The 21,882-nt window shown below is 35.8% G+C and overlaps 2 protein-coding genes and 1 pseudogene across 6 annotated transcripts in view; 1 reads left to right on the top strand and 2 right to left on the bottom strand.

Moving 5' to 3' along the window:
- The window catches only part of ANKS1B (ankyrin repeat and sterile alpha motif domain containing 1B), a 1,116,839-nt gene that overhangs the window by 1,001,526 nt on the left and 93,431 nt on the right, over positions 1–21,882 (bottom strand). The window lies entirely within an intron of this gene.
- Positions 147–1,076, bottom strand: LOC110578124 (annotated as a pseudogene).
- On the top strand, positions 4,519–7,329 carry LOC110578126 (dolichyl-diphosphooligosaccharide--protein glycosyltransferase subunit 4-like). Its single transcript, XM_021687648.1, has 2 exons — positions 4,519–4,542; positions 7,183–7,329. Exons 1-2 carry the CDS (start codon positions 4,519–4,521, stop codon positions 7,327–7,329), a joined length of 171 nt encoding a protein of 56 aa, XP_021543323.1.

The following is a 21,882-nucleotide window of genomic DNA, read 5'->3' as shown; positions in this document are numbered from 1 at the left end:
CTTCATCATCAAAATCTGAGAAATGTTGCCATACACAGTATTATCACTGTGATCGAACTTTTTTTTCTTTTTTATTTACATTTCACTGAAAAGTTTTTATTGGCCTTTTGGACAGAAACAGTAATTTATTAGCCAGGAAAGATGATTCAATCATGGAACCAACACGTGATCTCCTCTTTGCTGATTCTGTGTTTGGGCCCAACACAGACTGTCCTGCCCCTGTTATCTGTGATGCTGAAAACTAGCCTACTCAGAGTAGTACCGCATGGAAATCCAGGCCATCGATACCAATGACTGAGTCATTTTTGATTCCCAGATTGATATGCTTCCAGGCCCAAAACCAGTTTCCAATATCAAAGAAGTTATTTTTTCTTTTTTTTTTTTTAAGATTTTATTTACTTATTTGACAAGAGACAGTGAGAGAGGGAACACAAGCAGAGGGAGTGGGAGAGGGAGAAGCAGGCTTCCCATGGAGCAGGGAGCCCGATGTGGGGCTCAATCCCAGGACCCTGGGATCACAACCCGAGCCAAAGGCAGATGCTTAACGACTGAGCCACCCAGATGCCCCTTTTTTCCTTTTTTAAATAAAGATTTTATTTATTTATTTTAGAGAGAGCACAGACACGTGAGCGGGGGTGGGGGGAGCAGAGGGAGAGAAAGAATTTCAAGCAGACTCCCTGCTGAGCACAGAGCCCAACATGGGGCTTAATCTCATGACTCTGAGATCATGACCTGAGCTGAAATCAAAAGTGAGAAGCTTAGCCACTGAGGCAACCCAAGAAGTTATTTTTCCTTAACTCCTACTCCTGGACCTTTAGACCTTTCTCTAGGATTTCTTCTGCCTCAGCCCCATGGATTATGCAGTGGACAGCAATCTTTTCATCTCTACTGATGCCAAAGGATCTGATGGTGTATTTAGCTTTGGAGAACACAGGGGTCTGGCCTGTGAGCTGCTCCAGCACCTTGGCTGCCTGGGTCAGTCTCTCTCCACTCTCCCCCACACAGATGTTGAGGCAGAGCTTGTGGATGCAAAGTTCCTGCATGGGGTTCTCCTTTTCACCCTGATATTGCTCCATGGTGGAGAACAGGAAGAGAAAGTCTGTGATTATCAAATTTTCTTTGGGGCACCTGGGTGGCTCATTTGGTTAAGCATCTGCCTTTGGTTCAGGGTCCTGGGATCGAGCCTCGCTGAGCAGGGAGCCTTGCCTCTTCCTCCCCTTCCCACTCATGCTCTCTCTTGCTATCTGTCTCTGTCTCTCTCTCTCTTAAATAAATAAATAAAATCTTTAAAAATAAAAATAATTGTCTTTGTATTTCTAAATTTGTTTCACATTTTGTTGTTTTTCAGTTAAGCAAAAGAATGACATATCTTTATGGATTACATATTTTATTATTAATGTTATATAATATTCTTCATCTTGAATTATATTTTGTTGGCTATTAACATTGCTACCTAAGTTTTCTATTTAACTGGTATAGTGTTGACTATACATTTATTTTCCTTCTATTTCTGTAATTTTATCTTGGCTACATCTCTTAAAAACAGCCATAACTGCAGATGGCTTTCTTTGTTTTACAATCTGAGAAGCTTTGACTTTTAATATGTTCACATTTGGTGGTATTCCTGTGACTGAATTTTATGTAGTCTTTATTATCCTTTCCTACTTGTTGGTACTCTCTCTTCAGTTTTCAAACATTTTATTTCTATTAGTCTTTTAGCTTTTACAAATACATTAAACTTGTATTTCTTATTGATGTCAAGAACTAAATTGTAACTATGTTCATCCTTAACAAAGTGTAATTTGCATTTTTCTTTTCTTACTTTCACCCCAAAGGCTTGATCAAAAAGTGTGGAATTTTAATGCTATACCATTATTTCCTCTTTATGACATTACAGAAACACTTCTTAATAACTGTCTGACAACATATTATCAACAGTGATTTACGTTTACTGGTTTCATTTTAACTATGGTTTCTTACAGATTCAATAAGATTTTATAATATATGTCTGATATCTTTTACAGCCTTTATCCATTCATCTATCCATGGTCATCCGCACTGCCTCCATAACTTCGCTATTGTAAATAATGCTGCAATAAACACAGTGGTGCATATATCTTTTCAAATTTGTGTTTTTGTATTCTTTGGTAAATATCCAGTAGTGGAATCACCAGATCATATGGTACTTCTATTTTTAATTTTTTTGAGGAACTTCTGTACTGTTTTCCACAAGGCTACACAGGTTCACAATTCCCACCAACAGTGCACAAGGATTCCTTTTTCTCCACATCCTCACCAACACTTGTTTGTGTTGTTGATTTTAGCCATTATTACATGTGTGAGGTGCTGTCACTGCAGTTTTGATTTGCATTTCCCTAATGATAAGTGATGTTAAGCATCTTTTCATGTGTCTGCTGGCTATCTGGATGTCTTCTTTGGAGAAATGTCTGTTCATGTTTTCTGCCCATTTTTTAAATGGACATTTTGGGGATTTTTTTGGTGTTGAGTTGTAGTAGATGTAGTTCTTTATACATTTGAGCTACTAGCCCCTTATTCGATAAGTTATTTGTGTATCTTTTCCCATTCAGTATGTTGTCTTTAGTTCTACTGTTTCCTTTGCTGTACAGAAGCTTTTATGTTGATATGGTCCTAATAGTTTATTTTTCCTTTTGTTTCCTTTGCCTCAGGATACCTATCTAGAAGGATGTTGCTATGGCCAATGTCAGAGAAATTACTGCTTATGTTCTATTCTAGAATTTTTATGGTTTCAGGTCTCACATTTAGATCTTTAATTCATTTTGAGTTTATTTTTGTGTATGGTGTAAAAAAGTGATCCAATTTCATTCTTTTGAATGTAGCTGTCCAGTTTTCCCAACACCATTTGTTGAAGAGAATGTCTTTTTCCCATTGCATATTTTTACCTTGTTGAAGAAGTAATTACTCAGCCATCAGAAAGGATGAATACTTACCATTTATACTGACATGGATAGAACTGGAAGTTATTATGCTGAGTGAAATATTTCAATCAGAGAAAGACAATTATCATATGTTTTCACTCATATGTGGAACTTAAGAAACAGTGCAGAGGATCATAGGGGAAGGGAAGGAAAACCAAATGGGAAGTCATCAGAGAGGACAGAAAACCATGAAAGACTCTTAACTCTAGGAAACAGACTGAGGGTTGCTGGAGGGGAGGTGGGTGGGGGGATGGGGTAATTGGGTGATGGGCTTTAAGGAGGGTACATGATGTGATGAGCAATGGGTATTATACGCAACTGATGAATTATTGAACACTACATCTGAAACTAATGATGTGCTATATGTTAGCTAAATGAATTTACAATAATAAATAAATAAATAAATAGTACAGGTCTTTCACCTCCTTGGTTAATTTATTCTTATTTTTTGGTGCAATTGTAAATGGGATTGTTTTCTTTTTTGTTTTGTTTTGGTTTTTTTTGGTTTTTTTTTTAATGGGATTGTTTTCTTAATTTCTCTTTCTGCTATTTCATTATTAGTGTATAGAAATGCAATCGATTTCTGTATATTGATTTTGTATGGTGTGACCTTACCAAATTCATTTATCAGTTCTACTAGGTTCTTGAAGTCTTTAGGGTTTTCTACATAGTGTGTCATCTCAAAATAGTGAAAGTTTTACTTCTTCCTTACCAATTTGCATACTATTTATTCCATTTTTTTGTCTGATTGCTATGGCTAGGACTTCCAGTACTATATTGAATAAACATTGTGAGAGTGGACATACTAGTCTTGTTCCTGAACTTAGCGGATAAGCTCTCAGTTTTTCCCCCATCGAGTATGCTGTTAGCTGTGGGTTTTTCATATATGGCCTTTACATGTTGAGGTATGTTCCCTCTAAACCTACTTTGTTGAGGGTTTTTATCATGAATGGATGCTGTAGTTTGTCAAAAGGTTTTTTGCATCTGTTGAAATAATCATAGGGTTTTTACCCTTTCTCTTATTGATGTGATCATGTTGATTGATTTGCAAATACTGGACCACCCTTGTATCCTGGGAATAAATCCGGGAATAGCTAATCGTTGTGAATAATGTTTTTACTGTGTTACTGAATTCACTTTGCTAATATTTTGTTGAGGACTGTTGCATCGATGTTCATCAGAGATATTGGCATATAATCCTCTTTTATTGTAATGTCTTTATCTGGTTTTGGTATCAGGGTAATGCTGGCCTCATAGAATTAATTTGGAAGCTTTCCTTCCTCCTATTTTTTGGGATAGTTTGAGAAGAACAGGTATTAATTCTCCCTTAAGTGGTTGGTAGACTCTTATACTGTTGATGGGAATGCAAACTGGTGCAGCCAATCTGGAAAACAGTACGGAGGTTCCTCAACAAGTTAAAAACAGAACTACCCTATGACCCAGCAATTGTACTACTAGGTATTTATCCAAAGGATACAAACATCGTGATTCAAAGGGGCACAAGCACCCTAAAGTTTATAGCAGCACTATTAACAATAGCCAAAGTCTGGAAAGAGCCCAAATGCCCATCATATACTTCTTTGAGGTATATATACACCTCAAAGAAGAGGAGGTGTATATATACATATATATATATATACACACATATACATATATATATATATACACATACACACATATACATACAATGGAATATTACTCACCCATCAAAAATAATGAAATCTTGCCATTTGCAGTATGTGGATGGAACTAGAGTGTATTGCGCTAAGTGAAATAAGTCAGAGAAAGACAAATACCATGTGATTTCACTCATATGTGGAATTTAAGAAACAAAACAGATGAACATAGGGGAAGAAAGGAAAAATAAAGTAAGATAAAGACAGAGAGGGAGGCAAACCATAAGAGACTCCTAACAATAGAGAACAAACAGGGTTGCTGGAGGGGAGGTGAGTGGGGGGATGGGCTAAATGGGTGATGGGCATTAAAGAGGCCATTTGTTGTGATGAGCACTGGGTGTTACATGTAAGTGATGAATCACTAGATTCTACTTTGAAATTAATACTCTTCTATATGTTAACTAACTTGAATTTAAATAAAGTCTTGAAGAAAAGAAATAAAAATAAAAAACAAAAAAATAAATGTTTGGTAGAATTCACCTATGAAGCCAACCACCTGGCCCTGGACTTTGTTTGCTGGGTTTTTTGGGTTTTTTTTGTTTTTTAAGATTTTATTTATTTGAAAGAAAGAGGGAGAGAGAGAGGGCATGCGAGCACAAGTCGGGGGAGGGGCAAAGAAAGAGGGAGAGGCAGGCTCCCACAGAGTAGGGAGTCCAACATGGGGCTTGATCCCAGGACCCTGGGATCATGACCTGAGCTGAAGGGAGGTGCTTAACCCACTGAGCCACCCAGGTGTCCCTATTTGCTGGGAATTTTTAAATCACTGGTCCAATTTCATTGCTGGTAATCAGTAATCAATCTTTACAAATTTTCCATTTCTTCCTGCTTCAGTTTTGGTAGGTTATGTAATTCTAGGACTTAATCCATTTTTTTCTAGCTTGTCCAATTTGTTGGCATATAATTTTTCACAATATTCTCCTATAATCCTCTGTATTTTTGCAGTGTCAGTTGTTATTTTTCCTCTTTCATTTGTGATTTTGTTTGAGTCCTTTTTTTTTTTATGAGTCTCATTAAACGTTTATCAGTTTTGTTGTTCTTTTCAAAGAACCAGCTCCTACTTTCACAGATCTGTTCTTTTGGGGTTTTTAATAGTCTATTTCATTAATTTCTGCTCTAATCTTTATTATTTCCTTCCTTCTACTGGTTTGGGGATTTGTTTGTTCTTCTTTTTGTAGCTCCTTTAGGTATAAGATTAGGTTGTTCATTCAAGATTTTTCTTGCTTCTTGAGGTAAGCCTGTATTGCCATAAAATTCCCTCTGGGAACTGCATTTGCTGCATCCCAAACATTTGGACCATTGTATTTTCATTTTCATTTGTCTCCACATATTTTTTTTATTTCCTCTTTGATTTCTTGGTCAACCCATTCATTGTTAAGTAGCATGTTATTCAAGCTCCAGGTATCTGTGTTCTTTCCAGACTTTTTCTTGTGGTTCATTTCTAGTTTCATAGCATTTTGGTCAGAAAAGATAACATGGTATGACTTTGATCTTTTTGAATTTGTTGAGGCTTGTTTTGTAGCCTAACATGTGATCTATTCTGGAGAATATTCATGTGCACTTGAAAAGAATGTATATTCTTCTGTTTTAGAATAGAATGTTCTAAATATATTTGTTAGATCCATCTCGTCCAATGTCATTTAAAGCCACTGTTTCCTTGTGATATCGTTTGGATGATATATCCATTGATGTAAGTGGAGAGTTAAAAGTCCTTACTGTTATTGTATTACTATCAATTAAGATACTAAGAACTTGAGGAATTTTGTCTTACATATCTGCCTTGATACTACAAAAAATAGCTACACATGTATAAACTGAATACATACAATAAAGGCAAAATTTTTTTTTACCTTGATACTCTGCATACACTGCTCCACTATCTTCTAGCATCCACTGTTACACTCAGGAAGACCAAGGTCAATTTGATTCTCTCTCCTTTTTAAATAGTACCTGCTTGGGGCGCCTGGGTGGCTCAGTCGTTAAGCATCTGCCTTCGGCTCAGGTCATGATCTCGGGGTCCTGGGATCAAGCCCCGCATCGGGCTCCCTGCTCCGTGGGGAAGTCGGCTTCTCCCTCTCCCACTCCCCTTGCTTGTGTTCCCTCTCTCACTGTGTCTCTCTCTGTCAAATAAATAAAATCTTTAAAAAAATAAATAAATAAAATAAATAAATAGTACCTGCTTTTTCAGTCTTGATTCTTGTAATATGATTTTTGTCCTTAGGATTCAGAAATTCTGCCAAGATATATCTAAGTGCAGGTCTTTTTCCTCCAATAGTTTTGGTTACCACTTTCTCTGCACTTTCAGTTGAAAGATTCAAATTTGTCTTCATCTTGGGGAAATGTTATTTTGCTTTTATTACTGTTTCCTCTATCTACTTATTCTCCCTTTCTAGAACATCTATGACTAGAATGTTAGATCCCTTGGATGTACCATACACACCTTTTTTCCTCTAATTTCTCTCTGTGTTTTTTTCGTGCCTTCTGAAACACTATTTTAATCATATTTTTAATCACTGGTTTATTTTTCAAAAATGTCCACTCGTTGGAGCTAGTGCACACACTGCATCAGAACAAGCCCAGCTGATCAGGATGTCACAGACATGCGGCTCGCCATCTTCAACAAGCTGGGCATGTCACTCCTCCGGCTTGTCATTCTCTATCACTACGTGGCTGTCAACAATCCCAAGAAGCAGGAATGAAAGCAGCACTTTCTCTGCCCCAGGGTTCAAGGACGTAGTCTGAGGCAAGATGGAGGGTGTGAGGGGCCTTCACATTTCCCTTCATCACTCTACTCATCACAACATACAAAGCAACTATACCTGGGTTTTTCCAAACAACTTTTATTTCCTCAAAGTCTTCCTTAAATGGAACAAGAAGCTGTCACTGAATAGGGCCCAGTATTGGGGCTTTCTTTTCTACTCCCTCCCCCCAGTACAAAAATATAGATTAAAAAAAGTCCATTCGTTGTCTGAGTTATTATTTTTATGAACTCTTTCTTTTCTCTAATATTTAAGTCCCTAGTAACGTGAAAGTCCCATCTTCTTGCTGTAGCCTTTATTTTAAATGTGTAACTTCAAAGTAAACCAAATTCTCTATCATCTAACTCAAATTTTCAATACACAAAACACATCAATAATGCTAGGTTTTTATAAATATAAAATAGCTATTTTTTACTTCCTTTTTAATCCCTACAAAATAGTTGAAGGCATTTTACAAGCCCAAGCAGAAATACCACAATTACATTAAGTGACTCGAGGGACAGAGTTAATTTTGCATAAATAGATTAAATTTGCTTGATTGCTCTTTTTCAGTGAAGATTCTGTTAATGTCAAGTTCAAAACTGACGGCTTTATTTGCTTTTGGCAAATACATATGGGGGAAATTCTTCTTAGCTAGATCAATATACTCTAAATCAGCCACAAACACTAGTCCAAGTTCCCCACAACTAATGATCATAAGACCAAAAAAAGAGCTTTTAAAAAATAAATAAATAAATAAAGAGGTTACAAGGAAGTAAATAATAGGAACAATGACAATACTAATAATGCACTATCTCTCAAAATGAAAGATGTTACTAAAACAGGGTAAAAGGTATACAGTTAGGGTAATAACATTTCACTGCCAGTCCTAAATACAGAAAATCTTTTGCAAGACTATGCAACATAATTATGCAGCCTGTGTCAAGGAATATAGTAGTGGTTTTCAAATTATGTTCTTCAGAACCTCTCAGGGATCTCACGTAAAACAAGTTCACATTCTGGGACTATTCTGCTTCATTCAGATTGCTATCTCCTTCATTCACTTATGCATAAAATAAATACTTAATAAACTGCTTATTCCATGCATGTACTGTGGTTAACTAGCACCTTCTAGGATTATACCTGTGAATATAAGGGAACTAATCTCTACCCTCAGGAAGCCTAGTCAAGAATACAAATATCAATCAAATAATCAGACAAGTAATTAATTAATGGCATAGACAGAAACACTATAAAAGATAGGCATAGAGTGCTACAAATGCATTTAATAACGGAGTTTTTGGTGAGTTCTATCCATCTTACGAGTTTTCTCATAGATTTTAGCTAAATAAAGAACACCTGCTCCCAAGCCACCAAAATAATGTAAGCTAACCTGGCACGTCTGGTGGCAATACCAAATCTAAACTCTGATGCCCTACTTTATCATGACACTGACTCAAAAAAACCCACAGATTCAATCACTAAAGTATTTTAAGTATCTCTAAGTACCAGACACTATCTTAGATGCTTTAGGACTACAAAGGAACATTCACTTAAGAAATATCTGAAAATATTTTACTGAATGTCTGATATGCTAAGCATTGGAGACTGTTTCCATATAAGAATTAGTTTCCAGCATTTCTCAGAAAATTTATAATTTTTTGAATTCCAAATCCCCCCTAAAAAAAATCAGTCCAGAAATAAGGAAAATCAGAACTAAAATAAGTATTATAATTCTGCCGTAAGAATTAAAGCTTAACAGCAAGGAGACATTACTGGTTAAAAGAACATATAGATGTCAAGCTGGCAATAAGAGCAGTAAGTGCTGACACAACACAAGGAGTAGAAGGTTAAGGTCAACATTTCTAGGAACCATGGCAGGCAAACATAGAAGAGGGTCATAATTTAATTGGTCAATCTTGTTTGTAGCTGTTGTCAGGTTATGTGTGTGTTCATGGCCCTATTTGCTGCTAAGAGTGAATCACTCTTGAAAATAAATATTAACATATTTATATAAGATAATTTATATAAATCCTATGAGTAGTATTTCAAGAAATAACAAGTTTTAGGAGCAAAGTCCCTACACTAGCAATTTGCCATGTGATTCTGTGTAGCCTATTAAGCTTTACTAGAAGTCTGAATGTTACATAATTTGAAAAACCCACTAACTGTTCACTGGTGTTTTCTAGTGTTTGAATATTCACTGGAGGCTGCACTTCTTTATATATACTACTAAACTTAATATTTCTCATATAGTATATGAAATTTTAGATATTGATAATAATGAATATAGCCTATAAAGACTGCTTTAAGTATTTTAAGAACAACTTATGCTTTCAGGAATTCCCAAGAATTTCTAAGAATTATGACTTCTTAGTCCTGAAACCCAAAGATTAATATTTATTGGGAATTTGAAAACACTACTTGGACTTCCTTCCTCTTTAGAGTTCTGAATTTAGAAGAGGAACACAAACATGGACATCAAAAAAAAAAAGTGTTACAGGTGTTATGATAAAATTCTACAATGAAGACACAAAGGCAAAAAACACAGGACAAATCAGCCTGTAAAAGTCTGGAGAAGGCTTCATAAAAAAAGGAGAGCAGTGCTTGAGTTGTGTCCTAAAGTCAAAAAAAAAAAAAACATCAAAACCTATTTTCCAGGTAGAGTAGAGGGAAGTATAAGGTTGCTGACAGTAATACATACATAGGGAAGACTGTGCAAAGGCTGGGGTCATCAAAGTCTCTCAAGAATCTTAAGTAGTCTACTGATATGATCAAATATATGTTAGAAAGAGCTCTTTGGAGGACACATGGAGAATGGTTTCAAAAGTGTGTGTGACGGGATTAGTAGAGCAATCAGACTACCACAGTCATTAGGCACATTCCATAAACAATACAACTCTACGTATTGTCAAAGACCCATTCATATCTGACCAGTGTAGAGAGAAATTTGTAAGAGAAAGTGGAAATAGATGTATTAAGTTATAAATTGCAAAATAACAGTATTTTTAGAGAGAGAATGATGATATTGATCTCTTCATATTTTCACATAATCACTTAAAATAAAGGAAGAAAAATCAATATTTAAAAAAATCCTTAGTATAGTAGATCAAATCGTTAAGAAGAGCAATTTCTTTAAAAAGAGGTATCCAGTTACTGTCACTGACCCTCCTAAAGAATTTAAGGACACCTTGTTTTTTAAGTCTTGTTACCCTCCTGATTCAGATTAACCTATCATTAAAAATGCAGAATCAACAGAATTATTTTTAGTTGTCTATAAGTACCTAATTGTTTTCATTGCTATTTTTCTTTCAGATTATATTTAGGAAAAGCAATTTATTAGATGAACATCTATGAATCATAATCAGGCTAAAAGCTCTTATGTCTCCCTCCCCATCATCTCATTCTGTTGACAGTGTTATGCAGATTTTGTAAACAATTAAATCTGTTCACATGCAAACAATTTTGGTTTAATCATGAACAATAAAGGAGCTCACACACTTCTTTTATATTCTTCATGCTCTACCCATGATCCTTTTAAAAGCATACTAATATATCCTATTATGTATTCCAAAGCTGTTATACATAAGTGAATGTTCTTTTTCAAAATTCTTTTGACATGTCACTGGAACAGCTCCAGAAAAAAAAAATTAACACTTTTGGGGAATTTAACTGAATCCTTTTTAGTAGCCAAATAAGAAGATGGTGGAGGAGGGAAGCCAAAGATTAAAATAAATGCATTATTCATTTTTAACATAGGTTTTCTCTTATTCTTCATTGTAATAGCTCTAGAAGTAATTTTACTGTTAACACTGAATTTTTGGAGTGGTGTTGTATAAATCATTTTTCCAAAGAAAGAAGCTAAAAAGATTTTCTGCTCACCATCAGTGCACAAAATTGAACAAGCAACAATCTTCACACACAATATGCTTCCAATGAGCATGCTCTTACGCATCAAAAAAGGAAGCAAAGCATTTCAGGATTGTATTTGTAAAAGGATATTAAAAAAAAAAAAAAGCACAGAGTAAGTTTCAGAGTGGAAAAACATGAAAGGCTCTCCATAGTCAAAATCAGCACTAGACTGTTTTTCTAAGGTATATTTAAAGCAGAACGTCTGTGTTATTTATATAATATCGACTAAGAAAAAGCACAAAGGTAGACTTAAGACAGCTAAAGAACCCAGTTTATATGCTATAAAATATTTTTATTTTTATCTAACAGTCGCCTGAACAAGGGTGCTATTATTCTGCCATGGCAAATATGTCCTAAAAATTGTCTCATATTTTCTATAATGCTAAGTAGTGTAGCTTGTTCATATGTCTTGCTTAACGCAGCTAAATACTATGAATGCTATTCAGTTATCAAAGATATAAAGTTTAGGGATATTCAAGCTTAGGGATATGCTAGGATCTTTAATACAGAATAACAAATTAATCTCATGCACTGCTTTCACCTTCCCACTCAACATCCAAGTGTTACAGTCCATTCTATTTTTCTCTTATACCATGCCACCAAACATTTTTACTGCAGCAGTGTGGAGAAATATAATCCCGTAGGGGAGAAGGGGAGTGAAAAAGAGAAAATGTAAAGGTGGAGAAGATGACATGAGAAAGAAATACTGGATTTATCTCCCTTAGCAGATGTCTCCAGAGAGTTCACCCAGTATTCCTAGACCAGATGGAAAGAACAGTATGGTACAGAATTCTCTATCCCTACACGCAGATGTCACAAGGAATGGAGAGGTAAACCTTGTTAGGAACTAACACTTTCATGTGGGCTGTGCCATTCGTTTACTCATTCATATACAGACTAACCTCTAAATAGTGATTTTTTTTTTTCTTTTTGCTGCTTTTCTATGTGGGTGCCTCTCAAATTTCTTTTTTTTTTTTTTTAAGATTTTATTTATTTATTTGACAGAGACACAGCAAGAGAGAGAACACAAGCAGAGGGAGTGGGAGAGGGAGAAGCAGGCTTCCCTCGGAGCAGGAAGCCCAACACAGGGCTCGATCCCAGGACCCTGAGATCATGACCTGAGCCAAAGGCAGACGCCTAACGACTGAGGCACCCAGGCGCCCCTCAAATTTATCAATCCTTGACCTCTCTCCAAAGCCCAATCATGTATTTATAGGCCCTGCCAAAGATCTCCTTAGAACCTCTATCTCAACATCCCCAAAACCCAAACTCATTTTTCCTGATGCTGGAGAAAAGAAAGTTCTATCCCTTAATTTTTTCTATTTGGAAAAAAATCTCCAGGGGTTTCCCAATGACTGTTGAAAATATTTACAATCCTTTGATCTAATAACCAAGGATTTCATGATCCCACCTCAATCTAACTTTCAAAATGACATCACACTCTCCTTCACATACTCCTTGTTCAAACCACTGGACTATATATTATTAAGTGGAATATACCTGAGCATTTGTATCTTGTGCCTTTGTTCACATTCACTAATCTTCCCTCCTCGCTTACTCTGTGATAGATACTAAGTTAGACAGCAGCATACAAAATGAATAACAGATCTTAACAGATCTGAGTAACAGAACAGATTCTAAAATTCTTAAAGAAAGAAGGAGCATGGGCTTTGGAGCTGGATAGGACTGGGGTATGAATTTCAATTTTGCAATTACTGGCCGTGTGACTTTGGGCAAGTTCTTAAGCCATGAACAGCTTCCTGACCTGTGAAATGAGAATAACATCATCTACCTTGGAGAGCTGCCAGGTGATTTAGATGACATCTTTTAAAAGCCCGAGACAGTGTCTTGCATATAGCAAAGTCTCCATCCTTAGATATCATCATTACTTCCGAAAGCAGAATGCACTCAAGACACTAATGAGTTAGCTCTAACCTGCCTAGATCCTGAACTACTACAGAGAGCTATAGCTTTCCTCTTCTCTTCTAAATTTGGAATTTGTAGAGATAACTAAGGCTGAACCCACAGTTTATGCCTCTTGACCCTTTGCCTAGTGATCTTTCCACTCTCCCACACCATCACACTGTATCCCCAGACAATTTCAGGCAAGCAACATCAGTGTTAATGAGCAGTTAGTGTAAGAAACTGGCTAACAGAACCATATAATTATATGAGTGTCTTATACAGGCAAATAATTTGGTTTCCTTTTCAAACCTATATTCTTTAAATAAGATTCAAAGCTTACTTCATGGTGGAAGGGCACTGCCCAACTGTAATAATTTTCTACTCCAAGATACTGCCTACTTGAGTGGGAAAGGGGAAAATTTAGATTTTGTCACATTACATAAAACTGAGCTAACTAGTGCCCATGTTTCTATTCTACCCCAATGATATTTTAGCATCCTTTATAGATTGGCCTCCTGGACTCCTAACTGCCCTTTATTCAAGTCTGTATATGGAAAATGACCTCAGGGGTAAAACTGGGTTATTTATACAGTGTTTGAAGAAGTCCGCCAGTCTTGGTCTTAGTTCCAGAAGCAGTCAGTGCCAAGACATCCTAGACAGTGTAGAAAAGAGTAGTTGGGGAATCCTGGCAGCTGTGAATGCTTAGCAGCCAAGTAAGAGCTGCAAGTCACAATTTTTGGAAATTTTTTTACATGTAACTATACCTCTGAAGGAAAGTAGGAAGCAGAGGAAAAGGAGCTTGACATAAGGCAAATTTATGAAGTCATCTACTTAACAGAAGCTGGAAAAGTAGGCAGACAGAACCTAGCTTAGAAGCCATCCAAAAAAGAAGGTCTGGGGTTTTTGTGGAGTTTTTTGGTCTTTATTCCATCTAAATTAGGAGTTCTTTTACTTAGACCTATGCCTCAACTTGGACTACACAGCAAATATTTGTGGGGAGCTGGTTGCCTATAATTCATTTCTTCCTTCTTTTGGTAACAACACTCCATTCATTTCAGAGAACTCCCTCTTCTCTATTGTAGTCATTCTTGTTGGGACCATAAATCAATGTGCCCTGCCTCCCTCTTAAACAGAGATGACTAATAATCCAAGCTCTGCCAAGGAGATGGTCTCCAAAATTTAGATATAAAGTGGAGTGGCTTAAGGATGGAAAGATCACGTCGCAGAACTGGAGCTCTGACAGGACGAGAAAACCCTGTTTATTTTTTTTATTTAAATTCAATTAGCCAAGGTATAGTACCTCATTAGTTTTTGATGTAATGTTCAGTGATTCATTAGTTGAGTATAACACCCCGTTCTCATCACATCACGTGCCCTCTTTAATGCCCATCACCCATTTACCCCATCCCCCCACCCACCTCCATTTTTGCAACCCTCGGTTTGTTTCCCAGAGTCAAGAGTCTCATATGGTTTGTCTCCCTCTCTGATTTCTTCCCATTCAGTTTTCCCTCCCTTCCCCTATTGTCCTCTGCACTACTCCTTATGTTCCACATATGAGTGAAACCATATTGTAATTGTGTTTCTCTGCTTGGCTTATTTCACTTAGCATAATACCCTCCAGTTCCATCCATGTGGATGTAAATGGTAGATATTCATCCCTTCTGATAGTTGAATATTCCATTGTATATATGAACCACATCTTCTTTATCCATTCATCCGTTGAAGGACATCTTGGCTCCTTTCACGGTTTGGCTAATTTGGACATTGCTACTACGAACACTGGGGTGCATGTGCCCTTCTTTTCACTATGTTTCTTTGGGGTAAGTACCAGTAGTGCAATCGCTGGGTCACAGGGTAGCTCTATTTTTAACGTCCTGAGGAATCTCCATACTGTTTTCCTGCTGTTTAGACACCCAATACTGCCCTGACCCCAGTCTTGAGCTCTTTCTTTAATTCTGTGAACCACCCAGTAACTTCCCAATAGATTCCTTTTCTGCTTCCTTAGGAAGAGTTGGTTTCTACTGCTGACAACCTAAGAATCCCTGATGTGGAGCTGAAACCACCTTTGTGCCTAGTCTTACCAACTGAAAAATACAAATACTTTAAATGAAACTACCCTTTACTAGGATAGTTTTTATGGCCCTATTAAAGAAGTACCAAGCATATGTTTATCAAACATATAGAACTTAAAGGAGCATTTTTTATCTTTTTTGCTTACCTACTTTTCCTCACCTTATCAGAATTAACTTTGTTCTCTGCCACATTTCCCCATTACTCAATTTTCTTCATATTTGAGCCAAGATTTACTGTATTAAGATTAACTACATTATTTGTTTGCTTATTTGCTGTCCCAAGGAGGAAAGTAATTTATGTGGCTCACATCCTGGCTTAAATGTTGATTTTTTTCTTAGCACTTTCAACACCATTGCCCCTTATTCCAATGCCTTCTCCTAAAAATGTAGTATTGTGTTAAGAATAAATTGTTAAAAAAAAAAGAGTAATTTGTCAAAAAATTGTCAAAGGTATGATTCTAGTACTTGCTCTCCCAGGTCTCTTCTATGAAATAAATTACCACAAGAAGATGTGAATTTGTAAGTTAGCCTATATAATTAACAGAAGTTTAGAAATCTGAAAAATACAGCAATCACTTTATCTAAGCCTATCATTTTACAGATAAGGGAATTATGGTCTTCTTAGGCCATGCTTCCTGATTTCCAGCATCACTGATTTATTTTTGTTTTTGTATTTCTTCTTTCATTCAAAGGTGGTTCAAGGAAGAAAATAATAAACACATATGTTCCGTAATCCTTCTTCAACGAGAGGAAAAAAAAAGAACCTGATATCCCTACTTAAGTGAGTGGCACCACTAATCCCTCAGTAACTTAAAAGTCAAACCTTACAGTTCTCTTCAACTCATCCTTTCCTTAAATCTTCTACTTACCAAGGTCACTGTAAAAATCAAATAAAAGCAATGTATGAGCTATAACATGCTATATGAGTCGGGCGCCTGGGTGGCTCAGTCGGTTAAGCGACTGCCTTCAGCTCAGGTCATGATCCCAGGGTCCTGGGATTGAGCCCCACATCGGGCTCCCTGCTCAGCGGGAAGCCTGCTTCTCCCTCTCCCACTCCCCCTGCTGTGTTCCCTCTCTCGCTGTCTCTCTCTCTGTCAATTAAATAAATAAAATCTTTCTTAAAAAAATGCTATATGCGTCAAAAGGTCAGTATTGCTATTGTTTGTCCTTTCTCTTCCCATGCCACCAACCTAGTCAAAGCCATCATCATCTTATATCAGAATTAGAACAAAAACCAACATATCTCCATTTCTTCCCCATTCTAACCCATCCTAGAGACAACTTTTGATATCAATCTCTTAATTCCACCAATTCTTAAGAAAGAAATAATGCCAATAGTACACTTAACTCTTTTACAGAACAGAAAAATAGGAAACACTTCCAAATGTGTTTTTGAATGCCAGGATGACAATACCAAAACTGTATAAGGATATCTCAAGAAAGCAAAATCAAAGGCAAATCCTATGAATGCAAACTCCTAAATGAAGTATCAGGAAATCATATCCTACAATAGATCAAAGGGATGATCAAGTTCAGTCTATTCTAGTAATATAACGTAATTTACTACTGGAACAGCTTGAGAAAGAAAAATTATATGATCATCTCAATAGAAGCAGGAAAAGCTTTCTATAAAATTCAACACCAATTCATGATTTAAAAAAAAAAAAAGAAACTAGCAAACTAGTAATAAAATGGAACTTAGACCGATTATAGAGTTTCTATTTAAAAAACTTACGGCATTTAGAAGTCAGGAGAGTAGTAATCCTTTGGGAGTAGTAAATGCAAATGAGTAAGAGAAGAGCTTCAGGAGAGCTGATTTGTTGATCTGAGTGCTTATGACACAAATGTGTTCAGTTTACGAGAATTGTGCTATACAAATATTATATGCATACCTCCTGTATGCATTATACTGCGAAAATAAATAAAAATAAAAATCTACAGCAATCATCATACTTAATGAAACAATGAAAACCTTCTTCCTGAGACCTGGAAACCAAATAAAGATGCCACTAACACCACTGCTCTTCAACACTTTACTGGAAGTCACAGCCAATGCAATAGGCAAGAAAAGGAAATAAAAGACAGAAGCAATAAAAAGGAAGAAATAAAATTAGTAGAAAATCCAAAGGAACATAATGATAAATCATTAGACTTAATAAGGAAATATAGCAAGATCACTGGATTTGAGGTCAAAATAAAAAAGCAACTAGTTTTATACATCAGTAGCAGCAGCAAAAAAAATATATATATATATATATACATAGACACAGAAGTTTTTAAATGGTACCATTAATAATATCAAATATATAAAATACTTAGTAATAAAACTAATGAAAGATGAGTAAGATCTCTACAGAGAACACTAGAAAACATTATTTTAAATATTTATGTATATGTATATTGTCATCACATGTACATCTTAAAAAAAATCACATGTACAGCCTAAAAATACACTATTTTTATTTGTCAAACATATCTCAATAAAGCTAGAAAAAAAATTGTAAGGAGACCTAAATAAATGGGGAAATATACCATCCTCATGGAGTAAATACTGATAATATGTCAATTTCCCCATACTGTTCTATAGAGTCAATGCAATTTCAACAAAAATCTCAGTAGTTTTGTAGAAACTGACAAGCTAACTCTAAAATTAACATAGGAAAAAAATCAAAAGAATCCTGAAGGGCAGAGGCACGCCATCAGACATCAAGATAACAGGAATTAAAATAGTGTGATTCTGTCAAATAAATAAAATCTTTTTAAAAGCGGGGTGGTGGTGCCTGGGTGGCTCAGTTGGTTAAGCGTCTGCCTTCAGCTCAGGTATGAGCCCAGGGTCCTGGGATCAAGCCCCGCATCGGGCTCCCTGCTCAGGCACCTTCTCCCTCTCCCTCTGCCGGCTGCTCCCCCTGCTTGTGCTCTCTCTCTCTCTGTCAAATGAATAAATAAAATCTTTGAAAATAATAAAATAAAATAGTGTGATACTGCTTAGCATAATACTTTCTAGCTCCATCCACATCATCACAAATGGCAAGATTTCATTCTTTTTTATGAATGAGTGATGATATTCCATTGTATATATATGCCACATGGGGGAAAAAAGAGAGGCTAATGAAGAAACAGAACTCTTAACTATAGAGAACAAACTGAGGGTTACTGGAGGGGAGGTGGGTAGGGGAATGGGTTAAATAGGTGATAGGGATTAAGGAGGGCACTTGTGATGAGCAATGGGTATTGTGTATAAGTGCTGAATCACTAAATTATACACCTGAAACTAATAGTTCACTGTATGTTAACTAACTGGAATTTAAATAAAAAGTTGGAAAAAGAAAAAAATAGTGTGATATGGGCACAAGGATAAATACATGGACCAATGGAACAGAACGGAGTACAAAAGAAACCCACATATGTATTTTTTCAAGTGTCACTGAAGAGTGGTAGAAAAAGAATGATCTTTTCAGTAAGTGGTTCTGGTTCAACTGAATATCAATATGGGGAATGAAAACTGACATATACCTCACATCATCTCTAAAGTTCAATTCATAATAAGAGCTCTAACTGTGAAAGAATAATAAAACTTCTAGTAGTTAACATAAAGAAATAACTCATACCTTGATGCAGGCAAAAAGTCTTAAATTGGACACAAAAAGCACTAATCACAAAGGAAAATATTGATACATTGAACTAGTTAAAATTAATAATTCCTACTCATCAAAGACAACATTAATAAAGTGAAAAGGCAAACCAGAGATGAGAAAATATACACCTGCTAGAATGGCTAAAGTTAAAAAGACTAACAATACCAAATGATAGGATAAAGAGCACTCACATATTTCTAGAAGTATAAATTTTGTATAGCCACTCCTAAAACAAGTTACCATAACCTAGTAATACCATTCCTGGGTATATATTCAACAAAAATATGTACTATCAATTGGAAAGAAGCATAAGGCGTGTTTCTGAATGTTAGTAACGTTCTATCTCTTATTCTGGGTGGTAACTGCGTGGGTTTTTTGTTTTGTAATAATTCATTAAGTTGTACACTTATACTGTGTGCCCTTTTCTACACATATGATATACTCCAATTTAAAAAAAAAATTAGGGGAAGAAAAAAGTAGACAGAGGAGAAAAAATCACCAATGTAAAACAAAAATCAGAAATGTCCATCTAGCAACCTGATAACTATTTTTATTGGCACAAATGACCCAGTGATAAAATAAGGATGTAATATCTTGAACTTGATATTTTAGTTCATCTGTACCGCCTTAGGAAAAGGTAAATATGTAATTTAATTAGGCTTTCTTTAATACTGAAAACAATTTTAAAAGACTCATATTGTTTTTGTGAACCCCGTGGCATTCATCGTTCCTAGATTGGGAATCAGTGCTCCAATCTAAAAAGAAATCAAATCACCAAAATATTTAGTAAATTTTGCCTCTTCTCTCTATACCTGTTGTGTTTACACTGGAAATTACCTGATTAGGAAAATGATAGGTATACCAATCCTAAATTAACATTTTAAAATAAAACCACAAGGATCTTTTTCTCAATTCTTCCCAATAATGGATATATTATAATCTGAAGTTTTTTCCATGTAACTCCCAAATCTATGTTCTTTGCTTGTCCATCTGTCAGACTCAAAGCTTAATCACATACAAAGTGTAACTTTGGACAAGTTTCTTAATCTGTGCTTCAGTTTCAACATCTGAAATGAAGATGTTACTAATACTTTATCTCATAAGACTGTTGTGAGGATTAAATGCAAAAATGCATGTAAATCACTTAACACGATGTCTAAATGGTAGATAAATTATCTTTGTCCACCTTATTTTTTAAAATGAAATACTACAATACTGATTAAAAGCTTTGTGAAAGGAATTGTTGATACAAAGGTTTTCCTTACAGGAGACTGGATTGGGAGGCAACCTTGCATTGGAGGACTTCCAGATATCAGTATATGGAAGCCTTTTCTTTAGAGTCATTCAATTCTTTCAGAGAAGAACATACTGATCTCCTATCTAGAAAGTTGCTGCCTAGTTGATAATGTGTACAAAAGAATGGGAAGAGAGGTTCAATTGTTTTGTACATAGATTTTCTATCTATCCCAGTGTTTTCTGCCTCAAAACTCATCCCCTGCCCTCACTATATCTAGTATCTCCAAGCCCTTCAAATATTTAAAAATAGCTATTATGTTCTTCCCTGAGTCTTTTCTTCGCCAGCTAGTCACAGCCATCTCCTTCAACTGCCTACATACCCATCACTGATATTTTTTTAATTAATTAACTCAAGAAATATTTAGTGATCTGTTGTGATGGTTAATATTATGTGTTAACTAAGCCATGGACCCAGATATTTGGCCAAAGATTACTCTAGATATTCTGAGGAGGTATTTTTTAGATGAAATTAGCATTTAAATCAACAGACTCTGAGCAAAGCAGATTACCCTCCATAATGTGGTAGGGCCTCATCTAATCAGTTGAAGGCCTTAATAGAAAAAGACTAACCTCCCAGGAAGAAGAGACAATTCCGCCAGCAAACCAACTTTGGACAAACTACAACTCTTCCCTGAGTCTCCAGTATGCCAGTCTATCTTGCAAATTTTGGTCTTACCAAGCCCCCACAATCACTAATTCCTCAAAATAAATTTCTATACATATATATGCATTCTACTGGTTCTGTTGGTTTCGTTTCTCTGGAGAACCTTAGCTAATAAAGTTATTTTCCAGGAACATAAGGAGGACACACTACCCACCTTTGTGAATCTCCTAGTCTAAATTAATTTCACTATGTCTACATAACTCTTTAAAATCTGCCTCAACCACATCAACTATTTCAAATGCAGTCTAACCAGAATTCAGAATAAAATAAACTGAGATTTTTCACCTAACTAATTCTAGCTACTATTGTTTCTTTAAGGTAGCCAAAAAGCAGGCTACTCACATCACTACTTATATTGAGTTTACCATGATAAAATCCCATGAGTTTCCCATAAGAACTGTTGCCAAGCCATGTCTCATCAATTCTGTATGTGCAGTTGTTTTCTGAGGCATGCACAAAATACCTAACACTTGTTCCTACTAAATTTATCCTTTGAAGTTTAGCTTTTCATTGAATGATGTCAAAATCTTTTGGAGTCCTTATTCTTTCATTCAATATACTTACATACACTCTCAGCTTCATATTAATGAAATAGTAATCTTTATCAAACTGAAAAAGACATAGCTGAGATCAAGAAAAATCTATGACATCATCAACCTTAAATATAAACTTAATGCAAAGAGTACAGTACTGGCAAAAATATGCTGCTATTGATGTTCTCAGAGAGTATTTGATATGTAAGGAAGGGAGGATGCATGCTGCTTCAGGCAGATCTGGTTTCAAGTGCTGCCTCTAACCTTATGAGCTTTATAACTGGACAGATTGCTTATTCCTCAAAGAATGTCAATTTCCTTTTCAGTAAAATGGGAAAAATAAAACATATTACAGTATTAAAGCAATTGACACCATACCTAGTACATAGCAAGTATCTGACATGTGTCTATTTGAAGCACAGTAGGTACTCAGAGTTAAGCTATATCCCTGCTTCATATTCCCTTGGATCAGCCTATAACCTAAATCACTTAGCCAT

Source organism: Neomonachus schauinslandi, chromosome 5 (assembly GCF_002201575.2).
Source record: "Neomonachus schauinslandi chromosome 5, ASM220157v2, whole genome shotgun sequence".
NCBI lineage: Eukaryota > Metazoa > Chordata > Mammalia > Carnivora > Phocidae > Neomonachus > Neomonachus schauinslandi.
This window is presented reverse-complemented; position numbering and strand designations above follow the sequence as displayed.

Excerpts from the sequence above, each read along its gene's own strand:
- LOC110578126 (XM_021687648.1), top strand. The coding sequence starts at position 4,519 with ATGCCCATCATATACTTCTTTGAG. Across the intron at positions 4,543-7,182 it reads CCATCATATACTTCTTTGAG|TGCACACACTGCATCAGAAC; the intron begins GTATATATACAC and ends CGTTGGAGCTAG.